We start from the raw sequence: 12018 nt of genomic DNA, 5'->3' as shown, positions 1-12018 counted from the left end.
CTGTTCTTTTTTTTTCCCCCTTTTTTTTTTTTTCTTTTTAAATGGAAGAGATACCGTCTCACTGAGCTGATGTTTATCACTGTGCTACGATTTCTGTTTGAGATGCGTCGGTCACTGATCCTTCCTGCCACGCTCCGTGGTCCTGTACAAGCAGACGATTCTGTGCCCCTGCAGCAAGTAGCTCTCATGCCTGATATTGATGAATATTCTCTCTGTTCTGTACTGACCAGAGAGCAGGACCTTGTAGTAGTTCTGAGACACTGCTACTGCAAATCTACAGCATTTCTTGTGGTTTGGACAATAAAGATGTCAAGAAGTGTTTTATAGATGTAGGATTATGAAATAAGCCTTGAGCATCCGAGGATTGAATCAGAGACTGAAAACCCTGCGTTTGCAACGGCACATGAATCTGTCAGATCTGTAACAGGATCCCAGCACCCCTTCACCAGGGCAAGAGGACAACAGGAAAAAAGAAATGCCCTCAAAATTTAATTATTTCTCTCCCTTTGCTTTTCCTTCATATTGGGGATCTCACTTCTTACCTTCGCAGCACCTTGCAGGACCAGAGAAGGAAAAGAGAAAGGCAGACTAGAGATAAGAACCGGGGTGAGATGCACAGATGCACAGTAACTTGGACATCACCATCTCAGCCTGTGTTCAAAGCCCACCTTGTAACAGGCCCACAGAGCAGTTACTTGACACTTGAAACACTTTGCAGGCTGAGGAGAAGTGTTCTGGGAAGCACTACAGCAGAGATGTCAGCACACAAGGCAGCATTCAGAGCATGTGCAGCCTCAAAAAATGATTGTGGCCAAAACAATCTGTACCCGGGTAGAGACATACTGCAAGAACGGATAACGTTGTGCATAATTCAGCAGTTTTCAGTGGATGCAAACATAAAAAAGCTTTAGTAGCAAAGGAGAACCCTGTGTAGAGGGGGCTCAGACCCTCAGCATTACCCATGAGCCAGAATTCTTCTGAGACACTAAGGTAGGACCTCCAAAGGCATCTATGGGTCTACATAACGTGAGTCTCCCACCTCAGTCTTCCTCCCAAGTCATTTTCAACATCTTAAAGGAACTGCTCAAGAAGGAGAATCTGCTTTCTCTGGAATGCAAGTGCCTGATTAGGCCTATCAGACATGATTAGATCTATCATAGCCTTTATCCACCTAAACACCAAAAGCTGTGTCGGCATCCAGTCTGCAGCAGCAGATCTGCTGAAGAGATCCCTGCATGGAACAGAAACCAGAAGACCTCCCTTAAATCCTCTGAAAAATCCAAGCTTCTTACCTGGTTTCTTCGGTAGCCATGTAGAAAACATCATCTGGTGCATCAATCCAGTTCATCCTCCTCCTTTTCACTGGAGGCATGGATCCACCACGAATTAATCGGACTTTTGTTGGGTATGATTTCCCATTGAGCAGCAAGTTTCGGCTTGGTCCCTGACGTGACACATAAAAAAGTACAATTACGGACTGCAACAAACCTGCCATAGCATGTGATAAGCACTCAAACAAAGGAAAAGAGAGTTGAAAGTTTTCATGTTAGTTGTTGAGAGTTTCTGGTGAGTATATACCCTCTTGCCCACAGATGAATAAAGAATTCACAAAAAAGCAATTGTCCATAAGCAGTAGAAGTTAGGCACCTTCGATATACAACAGGGCAGCAATACTCCAGTGACAGGACAAATAATAAATGGAAGGCATCACCAAAAATCTGCTTTTTGTGTCTGTAAGATGACATCAAACTTGAAAGACTGAGCATAAAGACTTAGACTTCAACTACTACCATAAACCTAGAGCAACTCTAGTGATTTCAGGTAAAGAAATCTAGCTACACAGCATGAAATATAAAAAACAGAATTTACAGTTACCCTGGGGTCCAAAACTTACCCACATCCTTTTTGTTCTCAGGAGGTTAATATTTTAGTATATACTATCATCATTAAATAAGTTGTACATTGTTAAATAAGTTGTAAAAAGCTGTAAATCCAGATTTACAAAGCTTAACACCTTTCACCGTGAAATCATTTTGAGCATTGAACAACCCGGATTTCCCAAATATAACATATTTGCTTTGCAAATCAGCTACCATCTTCCAAACCCGCAGTAGCCCCCTTCCACTCAACTGGAAAAACCATGAGTTGTTATTAAGAGAGGTGCAGATACAAGGGAGCAAAGGATTAAGCTTCACAAATGCAGCTGTCCTTGATCATTTGAAGTCCAGTTCTGCTGCCCCTCTTCCTGCTGATAAGCGCATTGAGAAATCCCACTGAAATCAGTAACACTGGACAGTCAGGGGAGATACAAAATGAGGGCCCAGGAAAATGGATATGTGTAAATTAAAGCTGGTCAGAAAATGCCACAGTAGAAATTTAATGCTGGTACGTAACAGGCCAGAACACCTCCCCAGATGAGCATGAAATGGGAAACTGAGCATGCACAGGAGGAGATCTGGCTGGGGAGATCCACCTCAAAAGGAAAGGTGAGGACATGAAGTACTCAAGCCCATAAATGTCAGGTTACAGCAAAAGCCCAGCCAAAGTTCTGCACATTGACTTCAGAAGGGAAGACTCTGGCTTGTCCATCAAGGAGGGAAAAAAACAAAACCAGCAAAACACTGCATCTCTCACATTTTATCTGAGGATGGGAAAAAAAGGATCAATGACTTTTTTGACCAGCCTTAATTGACTATACTAGCCATATCTGCTTCTTGTAGAAAAGGAGGACTGGAGAGCTAAACAAACAAAATCCCACCTGTAAAAATCCTAAGCTGTTGCATACAAGTGCAATAAGTTTTATTTCTTAGTTGCCCAGCTCCATCTTATACACAACACTTTTGGCACCACGGCAAACCACTGAAATACTTCAAGAAGTGCTTTTATATTTGAAATTTATTAAGGAAAAGGCTTCAAGTGAAAGACTTTTGTTCCCCCATCTCCAGATTTCTCCAAGAAAATCCTTTTGTGAGTGTTGCGAAGGATGTTTTCTCCCCATGTGCTATGTAGGCAGGAGAACAACTCCAGAGACAGTTCTTGGAAATACCTAGGAGGGGCACCCAGCTGCTTTGGGGTCGCCTTTTCTCTACCTGCACAGAACAATGGTTCAAATGGCACATCCTAAACGTGGCCCTTCGGGATCAGTGGCATATTTTATCAAGCAATCCAGGCAGTTCGAGGCTTCCTCCCTTGCAGCTAAGAAGCGTTGGGTCATCACAGATCTGTCCCCCTGCACTGAGCTGGTTTATGCAGCAGACACAAACAAGTAGCCAGTCTCCTCGGTGACAAGCAGTGGAGCTAAATGCAACGAGGAATAAATAAATACAATTTACTACTTCCTATCGGATGCTCGAGTACCAAGCCAAACGGACGCTTCGTTATTACAAGCAGCCTAGCATGCTCAAGCTATAGCCTCCTAATACTGCCCGCCGTCCCAGAACATTGTTAGATTTAATCATCGTTGTGATCACTCTGCAGCGACCACAGCTCAGAGCTGCTGATTTACCCATGTCAGAGGGCCTCTGCTGACACTAATGCATCGTGGCAGCTCACCTACTGAGGCAAACGCCACTTTATCAACGCCAGAAGCAGATCTTTTCTGGGGGGGGAAAAAAATAAATTATGCTTCAAGTTCTCTCCCATGAGCAGAGATGTAACGTCAGGGTCTCACATAAGCCATCAGCGAGGGGTGAAGTGGTGCAGAGCCCTTGTGCTGGCCCCTTCACACCGAGGTGAGTTTCATGAGAAAGCATTTGGCCAGAGATGCATCAATCAGACTGGCTATTTGCTTCTGTCTTTTGATAAAACTCAGCGTAATGGATGAAAGGCTAGCAATCATGTTTACTCCAGAAAAATAACAGAACGTAACAGAACAAGCATTCCCAGAAGACAACTCAAACACCAACTTCCTAAAGAAATAAAAAACAGAAACTTTTCCATACAAATCCTTCCATCATTTAAGCCTTCCTCCTTCAAGTGAAACACATTCCACCTAGAAACACCTCCAGACCTTTGCTATGAACAGCCACTCAGTTTCCCTACGAGCACAAACAAAACAAGTCAATAAGATTATTTTGAACAGAACATCGATTGATTTGAGGTTTAAATTTTGTTTGACCACTTGGACCTTTCATATGCCCCAAAATATTATTTTTCCTTCATTTTTTCAACTTTTCAATGGCTCGGGAAGTATGACCAGCTGCAAACAGCAAAGACGGAAGTGAAGCACTACGGTTTAATGGGGTGTGCTATCTAGAGAGGGTTAATAATCATTCTTTTTTCTTTTCCCTGTTTTGGTTAAATGAACATTCTCTTACCATTTGTCTGGTTTGTCCGTGGTTAGGCAGACCTAACAAACAGGAAAGAGAATAGAGCTGGTAAGACCATTGCTTTTCCAAGACAGAAAAAGTACAAAATCAAAACACGCAACTATGATCGCAACGGTGTTGTTTTGCTAAAAATAAAGAGTTTTCTACCACGCTAACTTCTCCCCTCCTTGGAACGTGACTAAGAGCTTCCTTAACAACATGGTTTGACGAGCAGAGCCCCCACGTTAAAAGCACATTTCATTCTCAGTCTTTTCTCCAGTTTCTCACACCTTTCTTCAAACTACCGCTGCAAGTCCATCTCCTCTGTCAGATCTGACGTTTTCCTCAAGGCTTTGGGAAAATCTGATGTTCTGCTTTAGCTTTTGAGGAATTCACTGATATCAAGGAGGAGAAAGAGGAAGGTATTATACTGTCAAGACAGCAACAAACACAATCTCTCCTATCATCCCTGGATCCCCAGGGAACGATCCAGCTCAGACACGAGACACAAACTGTTAGCACACAGACTGCTCTGAACCTACCACCAGTAAACTCTGCCCCAGGCTTAGCTCCATCCATCACAGAGCACAGCACTCCACACAAAGCCCTCCTCCAGCATCACAAACAGCACCGTGAAGCACCAAGGCTGGATTTTCCTAGACTGCCACTTGCCATACCATCAGATTCCCCATCACGCGTGCACCAAACTGAGCTGTGCATCTACGAGACCCTGCAGGACACACAAAGGTCTTGGGCCATGAGAGCAAAGTGCTGCTACAATGCAGCAGGGGATGGCAATAGCACAGAATGGACAGAAGGATCTAATAGACAAACACTTGTTACCACCATTTAGTTTTCCTGAGATGCATGCTCCAAGAAAACACAATTTCTTTGACATCAATGCACCAAACCACCTTTCTCAGCCCCTTCTGGCTGAAAACCAAAAGGGGCAGTGTAACAAAGCAAAACGGGTACTACAAACGCTGTCACTGGCTACAGAGGTAGCTGTCAGTAGGAATTCTGCTTTCACATTCATAACAAGCTTCCCAGCACTGTCCTCTTGGTTTGGCTTTTGAAATCTCCCATTGTTAGCCAGCTAAGTTGTGATGAAACAGCAGAGCCTTCTTATAACCCAGCAAAAATGGACTTTTACAGCTGATGGTCTATACTCCAACAGATTTCCTCAAAGTTTGCCTTGGTAAAAGCAAACACAAAGTATTCATGGCAAGGATGCCAGGAAACATAGGGCACAGTAACATACTGGGAAGGAGAATGACACAACGAGGGACACTTTGAGCATCGTGCCATCACGTTAAATCAATGGTTTATACCAAGATTATTTTTAATTCTGGAGAGATGTATGCAGTTAGCTACTTTGAACATGAAGACACAGACACAGCTTCACTTTCTGCAACGTTTTAGTGCCTAGGTATGCACAGAGATAAAGAAATAGTTGCCCAAAAGGCTTCCATCAGATCTGTAGAACAGATGTACCAGGCACCAAGTAAGATGACCAGCAACAACCTTTGGATGTTGACAAAGGCAATGTAAGCGCCAGATAATCACACTTTTTTTTTTTTTTTTTTTTCAATAAATAAAAAACACAGGAGCAGCAATCGCATGCAAAACACAGCTGTGAGCAGCCGTCGGAGATAGATGGACAAAGAGCCCCACGGATGTTGGGAAACAGCACAGCCAGCAGGATGCAACCTGAATCTGTTGGCTTCGGCCCAAAGCGCTTGTTTTTTTTCCCTCCCCCTTCCGTACCAGAAAGATAGCATTTTCCTCCTTCGCGGGAGCTCTGAGAGATGTAAATCCACTGATGCTGGTCCCTGGATTGAAGCCACGTATTTCTTTTTAACCACACTTAGGATTAGCTCTTTTCTCCTACTAAGAACGTACTTGATGCCAGGAGCAGCCGATATGTGGCGGTTGCTGCTGTGATGACTAGCTCTGGATGCACAATAGACACTAAAATTGCTATTTCTAAGCACCAGAATTAACCCAGAATATTCCATAACGAGATGCTGAGACTGACACTGACCGAGGGCTGCAAAGAACCGCTTCCAGCTCTGAGCCCCAAAGCTTCAGCCCTCAAACAGTGAGGAAACAGTGGTCTCAAAACAGGGCCACTCCTCACCAAAAGCTACAACCTCCAGGATAAGCTCCCCTTGACAAAGCTCTGCTCCGGTAAATTAAGGCACAGAAAGTTACAGTTTCAGTACAATTTATGTTCTTGCTGTCTGAGTCATAACGTACCAATTAACACGTTAATCTTAACTACCTGTGAATTTCCCCTTTAGTCACGCTTGGATAATTGGAGTTGGAAGGAATCAATATAAAAACAGACAAAAAAGACGAGCTTCAGTTTGCCATAAAAATAATTAAAGTACATGCACAGCTGAAGCGCTGCTTCCAGTTGAACAACCTTTATCCGTCACAGCCACCTAGGAGAAGCAGAAAGCTCAGCATCTGTAACCCATTGCAGAACAGCTGTCAAGTCAACAGGATGCATCTGCACTGGAAACAATGGATTCTCACCCAGAATTGTTCAGTGGCTTCTGTGCAAGAGATGAGACGTGCGCCTCTAAGAACTAACCGAACTGAATAGCCCAAGCATAAAGGTCTACGGTGATGGCTCCAAGCAGGTCTTCCAGTCTTTTGCAGCCAAAGAAATTGGAATATGTTCTAAGAATGCAAGAGTATGTGGTGTTTTTTTGTTTATTTTCTGTAGCATGTGGAGAGAAAAAAAAAAGAGGCCCTGGAAAACCTCCTCCTATACAGCTCTTCCTGCCAAAGCCTGTGCTATACATTGAAATAAAGAGGAAGTCCCAGAGGATTGAGTGAAGACGTGGTAAACTGGATGTATATCCGGAGATAAGCACAGACATCCTTTGCCACAGATGAGGCTACATCATCACTGAAACGCAACAAAACAACTCACCACAGTGCAGAGACTAATGGAAACCCTCAACGCATGCCTCCACTCCTGCCAACTTAGTGACCACGACCTCAGAACTGTTCCTCAGCCATAAAAGCACAATTACAGAGGAGATTTTAGTCCAAAACAGCCACAGCAGGTTCCTAAGGCCTAATGAACCTTCCCTTCCTGAAGTATCCTCCTGCAGACACCCCCTCTCAGTCTGCCTACCTGGTTCTGCCCACGGAACAATCTCATCGCGTTTGGGGCTAACTCTTTAGATTTAATGAGTGGTGCCATTCAGATATTACAGACTGAACTGCAGCTGCAGGAGGTTTGGTTATTATGACAATTATTTTGAGGCCAACTCCACACAACGCCTAAGTGCCGTGTTGAGGAGGGGAGCCCAAACCCTGAGCAGCGTGCCCAGCACAGACTGGAGCTGCTTTCAGGTAGTAACTACATCAAGCACCAAGAAGCTGCAGAATAAGCACCAACCATGGCCTCTTTTCTACTTTGGTAGAAATCTTCTAGTGCTTTACCACACCTGAACCTCCACACTGCTGCCTGTATATTCACAATTTAAAAGCATGGCACAGAAGTCTGTGCAGAGCTGACCCTAGCATCAAGGAAGAACAGCCCAGCTTCCAGCCACTGGAAATAAACTGAAGTTGTTTAATTTGTAGTTGTTAGAACTTACTAACTCCAAGCTTCAGCACATCCACCATGTACAAAAATACAGGTGCTTCATCTCGTGTGAACCTAATCTTTTTTTCCTCCATCCAGACATCAAGCAATTAGTCACACATAGCGTTTTGTTTTTACTTCTGCTTACCTAAGAGAAGTATCATGCAGAACATGCAATACGCAGCAACGTTCATAAGCACATCTTCAGTCACAATCAACACAGAGAATTCAGTCAATTCTTTCAAAAGTGTAAGATAAAGGCTATACTACAATAAGTTGCTTTCCAAATCCACACTTTTTATGTGTTTTCCTTTTTCAAAAGTAATCTTCCTCCTGGGATTCCATCCTTCCCAGCAGGAACAAAAACACCAACAGTACCACATTTGTGAGCAAGCTATTAAAAATAAAAAACAAACATGCATGAATGAGGCTTGATGAACAAGAATTTTATTTCCAAGTTACTGGTTCACTTGAAAAAGCGTGTGTTGACATATACACACATACACAGTCTTTGCAAGCCTACAAGAAGGCTTTAGTACCTTTCTCTTTCTTAAACTGCCAAGAGTGTGTTACAACTGTGAGCAGATTGAGTGTCCAGCTTCTAACAATCAAAGGCTATAAACCTTCAGGAATGCAAGTGCAACAAGCAGAACACACCATAAATTGTACCAAATACCACCTAGACTAACATTTGCTTAAAATTCTGTTGTATATAAAAACAATGTTAAAATTGCAATTTACTTACCTAAGTAAGTTCCTACCAAGATTGGCAAAGGAAAAGGAAAAAAAAAGATCTAAGGTTAAAAAAAGGAAAGGTTCACATAGTTCAGAATACAGTAGCTCAGTCCCATGCAACACATACAGAAACACAGACTGTTTTGTTCTAATGAAACACAGAACTGGTATGTGTTGGACAGATAAACCCAAGACAACATTAAAACAACCAGCAATTCCAAATAAATTCCCAAAAGAGTGGCTTCAATTTTGTATGAGCGAGCAGTGGTTTGTTACCCACCTCCTTCCACTAACCCCTGCATTAACCTCGCTGGATTTGGACAGCGGTTCCTAAAACGCTCAGTCTAAAAGTTCACACTAGTGGTGCAGACACTCAGTCTAACAGTTCACACTTCATGGTATCTCACAGCTGATGTGCTTGGCCATGCAAAGCTGGACCTTCTGCTAAGAGCACTGCAAATGTCCCTTCTAATGCTGCCTGGGCAGTGACATCCAGCTACGAGGAGTCAGGAGCTGCCCTTGGACAGGTGTGTTCAGAACAGAGAGCCAGGACCTGTGTTTCAGGGTTGAGTGAATCACTGCTGTTCACCCTCTTTCCTAAAGGAACAGCGTGGTATATTCTGACTGTAACACACCAAAGGTTAAGAAAATGTCACAAAGCCATGCACCTCACTGCTTTAAGGTTTGTTCATTCAAACTGCAAACTAGAAACCACTTAATTATTCACTGTACTTAGAATTAGGAGCATTCTACTTTATATATGTATCATGTGTATGTATATGTATGATATTTATCACATGTAAATTCCACTTATGCTTAGAAGTTCAGGCTTTGTACCATTAGGGTCATTCACAATTCTGCCCTTGCATTCTTATCCATTCATCTCCTTTCAGATTAATTGCACCTGCTCCCTACCAAAGCCTTGGGATATACGCTCTACTCTCATTAAATCAACATTTGCATCTTCTTCCACGCCATCCCTCTTAAATAAAATGGTTTTTATGATTTGATTCATAGAGCGTGAAGCCCATCCCATGATTTCATTTCCAGATCTTTCTCCATAACACCAAAAGAAACTTGTCACAGCGTCATGGCTGAGCTGAAGACAAGTGGAAAAAAATCATTCAACATCTGAATACAGAATGCTAAGAAAAAATCTCAAAAATAATCTGCATTTTTGGCTTATAATCTAAAGCAAGGAAATTGCATAGGCATGTGGTTATTAGGGTCTCCAAAAAGCATTTCAAGCAACTTGTCATTCTTCCCAGCTATGCTGCTGCTGGCAAGAAACGGTCCTTGCGTTAAGCAGCACTGAGCATTTTTTCCTCTGTCGACACTAGTCAGCATTACACTGATCTGGATATCAACAGCTAAAGCCAGGACCTCTCCCCCAGTACTGCATTATTCATTAAAGGAGCAATATTCCTACTTGTTTACAGCCTGGATGGACAGATTTTCTTGGGCCTCATCTTTGGAAGGGCAGCCAGTGCCACTGCTGATAAAGGCAGACTTTTAATGCAGCTTACGCATCCAGGTAAGTTTCTACAAGGTCCAAGTCAGCCAAGAAAAGACCTTCCAGATAAATCTAGTTTCCTACATAGCTGATCCTAGAGGACTTTTCTGTATTCCCACCCTCAAGAGCTGTTTTTGATCAAGAGCTGTTTTTGATCAAGAACATTATTTCCATTTTCATGCTCATCTCTTGATAATTAAACTAATGCTAGCCTGATGAAGCTATGAGGCTTCCAGTTCCAGGAGTCCATTCACATTTCCCTGAAAGGAGCTGAGAGACAATGAACCAGAACACATTAAGTTAGATCGACGCTCCATTTTGCTTTAGAAATCCCCAGTAGCAGGAGCAAGGTATTCCAACAGTTAATTAACATCACTCAAAAAATTGCAGCTTTTTTCCAGCCAAAGTTTTTCTGCCGTACCTTCTGGCTACTGCAGCTCATTATTCCATTCCCAGCTGGACTAAAAAGCCCTCTATTATTACACTTCTGCTGCTCCTGTCAGCAGAGACAAACATCTACAACTTCTGCTTTGATGGAAGTGTTTTCCATTATACAGTGTGTTTTCCAGTCTCTTCACCGTTTTCATGGCTCTTCTATAAACCCTCTCCAATTTTTCAGTGTTTTACATGGAGCTTGACCCACTACCATTTTTATCAATGTAAGTTCGTTGCTAGGAAAAGCCTTGCCTTTGTCCTGGCTACTCATTCACGTTCTCTCTCTTTCAGCCAATTTTAGAGCGCACGTGATGACCCTGAAAAACTAATTTGATTAGTTGAAAGCTAACACAGTGCAAGAGAGAAAAAAATTTAAGAGTGCTCCCTCCCTTCCCCCTGGAGGAATCTGTATGGAATAGTATCACACAGACCCCATGCTGGATAGCTGGAAGGACAAAAGTAACCAGGGCCCAGGACATAAAACATCCCTTCAGCTTCCCTAGGGGATTTTTCATGGTGAATATTGTCAGGCAAGCTCCAAAACTTTAATGGAAAAAGGAATAAACTTATACATTTTTAACATCTCGCTGTATTCTTCAGCTTATGAGACTCCCTGTCCTTTTCACGCTCCAAAAATAGCAATCTGCAGGAGTTTGCCCGTGCCAGCCTAATGCTGGAAGAGTGCTGGGGAGGCCAGTGTATGCCTAATAATGCCTCCAATATGACTAAAAGTGGGAAAACAAAAATACAGATTTAAGAACTACACCTTTCTTTTAAAATAGAGCAGAGGGAGAGAAGAGAGATGAGTATTTCCCTGTTTTTGGACATCAAGCATCAGTCAAAACTCTCTGTACATGGCCAGACAAGTCATATTCAGAGTTCAAAGAAGTTCAGCTCTGCCGTGTTAAACAGGGATGATTCAGAAACAGAAAAGTTAAAGATATTTAGGTGGAGTTACACTAGCAAGAGAGAGACAAGAATTTCAAAGGAAAAATCCAAAGTACTCCGAAAAGTTCAGCAATTTCCAGCATTTCCATAATTAGCTGTACTAGTTCAGGCTGCAGCTTGGTAACAGCAGGCTCCTTTCTTTTCACCCTTGGCCTCTCACTGCCAAGATTCCCCGTTCCCAGCCTTTCCTTTGCTCCACCACCACCACTTCTCCTCACAGAGCCCACGCTGACCAGCCCGTACCCGCACACGGACTAGGCCTTCCTCCCACCTCCAACCTCCCCACCTCAGCCACCAATTCGGTACACAGAGCCATTTTAGGATTTAGGTTTCAATTTAAAGAAGAACAATTCAAGGAGCTTCATTAACCAGGCTTTTCTGAGGGCCGAACTCTAGCCACCAAGCACCATCCCTCACTGCCGAGTAGGAAGGCCTCAGATGAGGATCCTCCAGCAGCGCTGCCTGAAGAACAC

At 43.0% G+C, this 12018-nt stretch overlaps 1 protein-coding gene across 3 annotated transcripts in view; it reads right to left on the bottom strand.

Annotated features, from left to right (window-relative positions):
* Positions 1–12018, bottom strand: part of MTA1 (metastasis associated 1) — a 79525-nt gene that overhangs the window by 2564 nt on the left and 64943 nt on the right. The window contains exons 18-20 of one of the 3 annotated variants that reach the window (XM_032191946.1): positions 8660–8671; positions 4317–4348; positions 1293–1444 (exon numbers count right to left, since the gene is read on the bottom strand). In XM_032191946.1, coding sequence (XP_032047837.1) covers positions 1293–1444; positions 4317–4348; positions 8660–8671 — 196 coding nt within the window. The remainder of the gene's footprint in view (positions 1–1292; positions 1445–4316; positions 4349–8659; positions 8672–12018) is intronic. The other 2 variants (XM_032191947.1, XM_032191948.1) reach the window with 2 other exon arrangements.

Source organism: Aythya fuligula, chromosome 8, assembly GCF_009819795.1.
Source record: "Aythya fuligula isolate bAytFul2 chromosome 8, bAytFul2.pri, whole genome shotgun sequence".
NCBI lineage: Eukaryota > Metazoa > Chordata > Aves > Anseriformes > Anatidae > Aythya > Aythya fuligula.
This window is presented reverse-complemented; position numbering and strand designations above follow the sequence as displayed.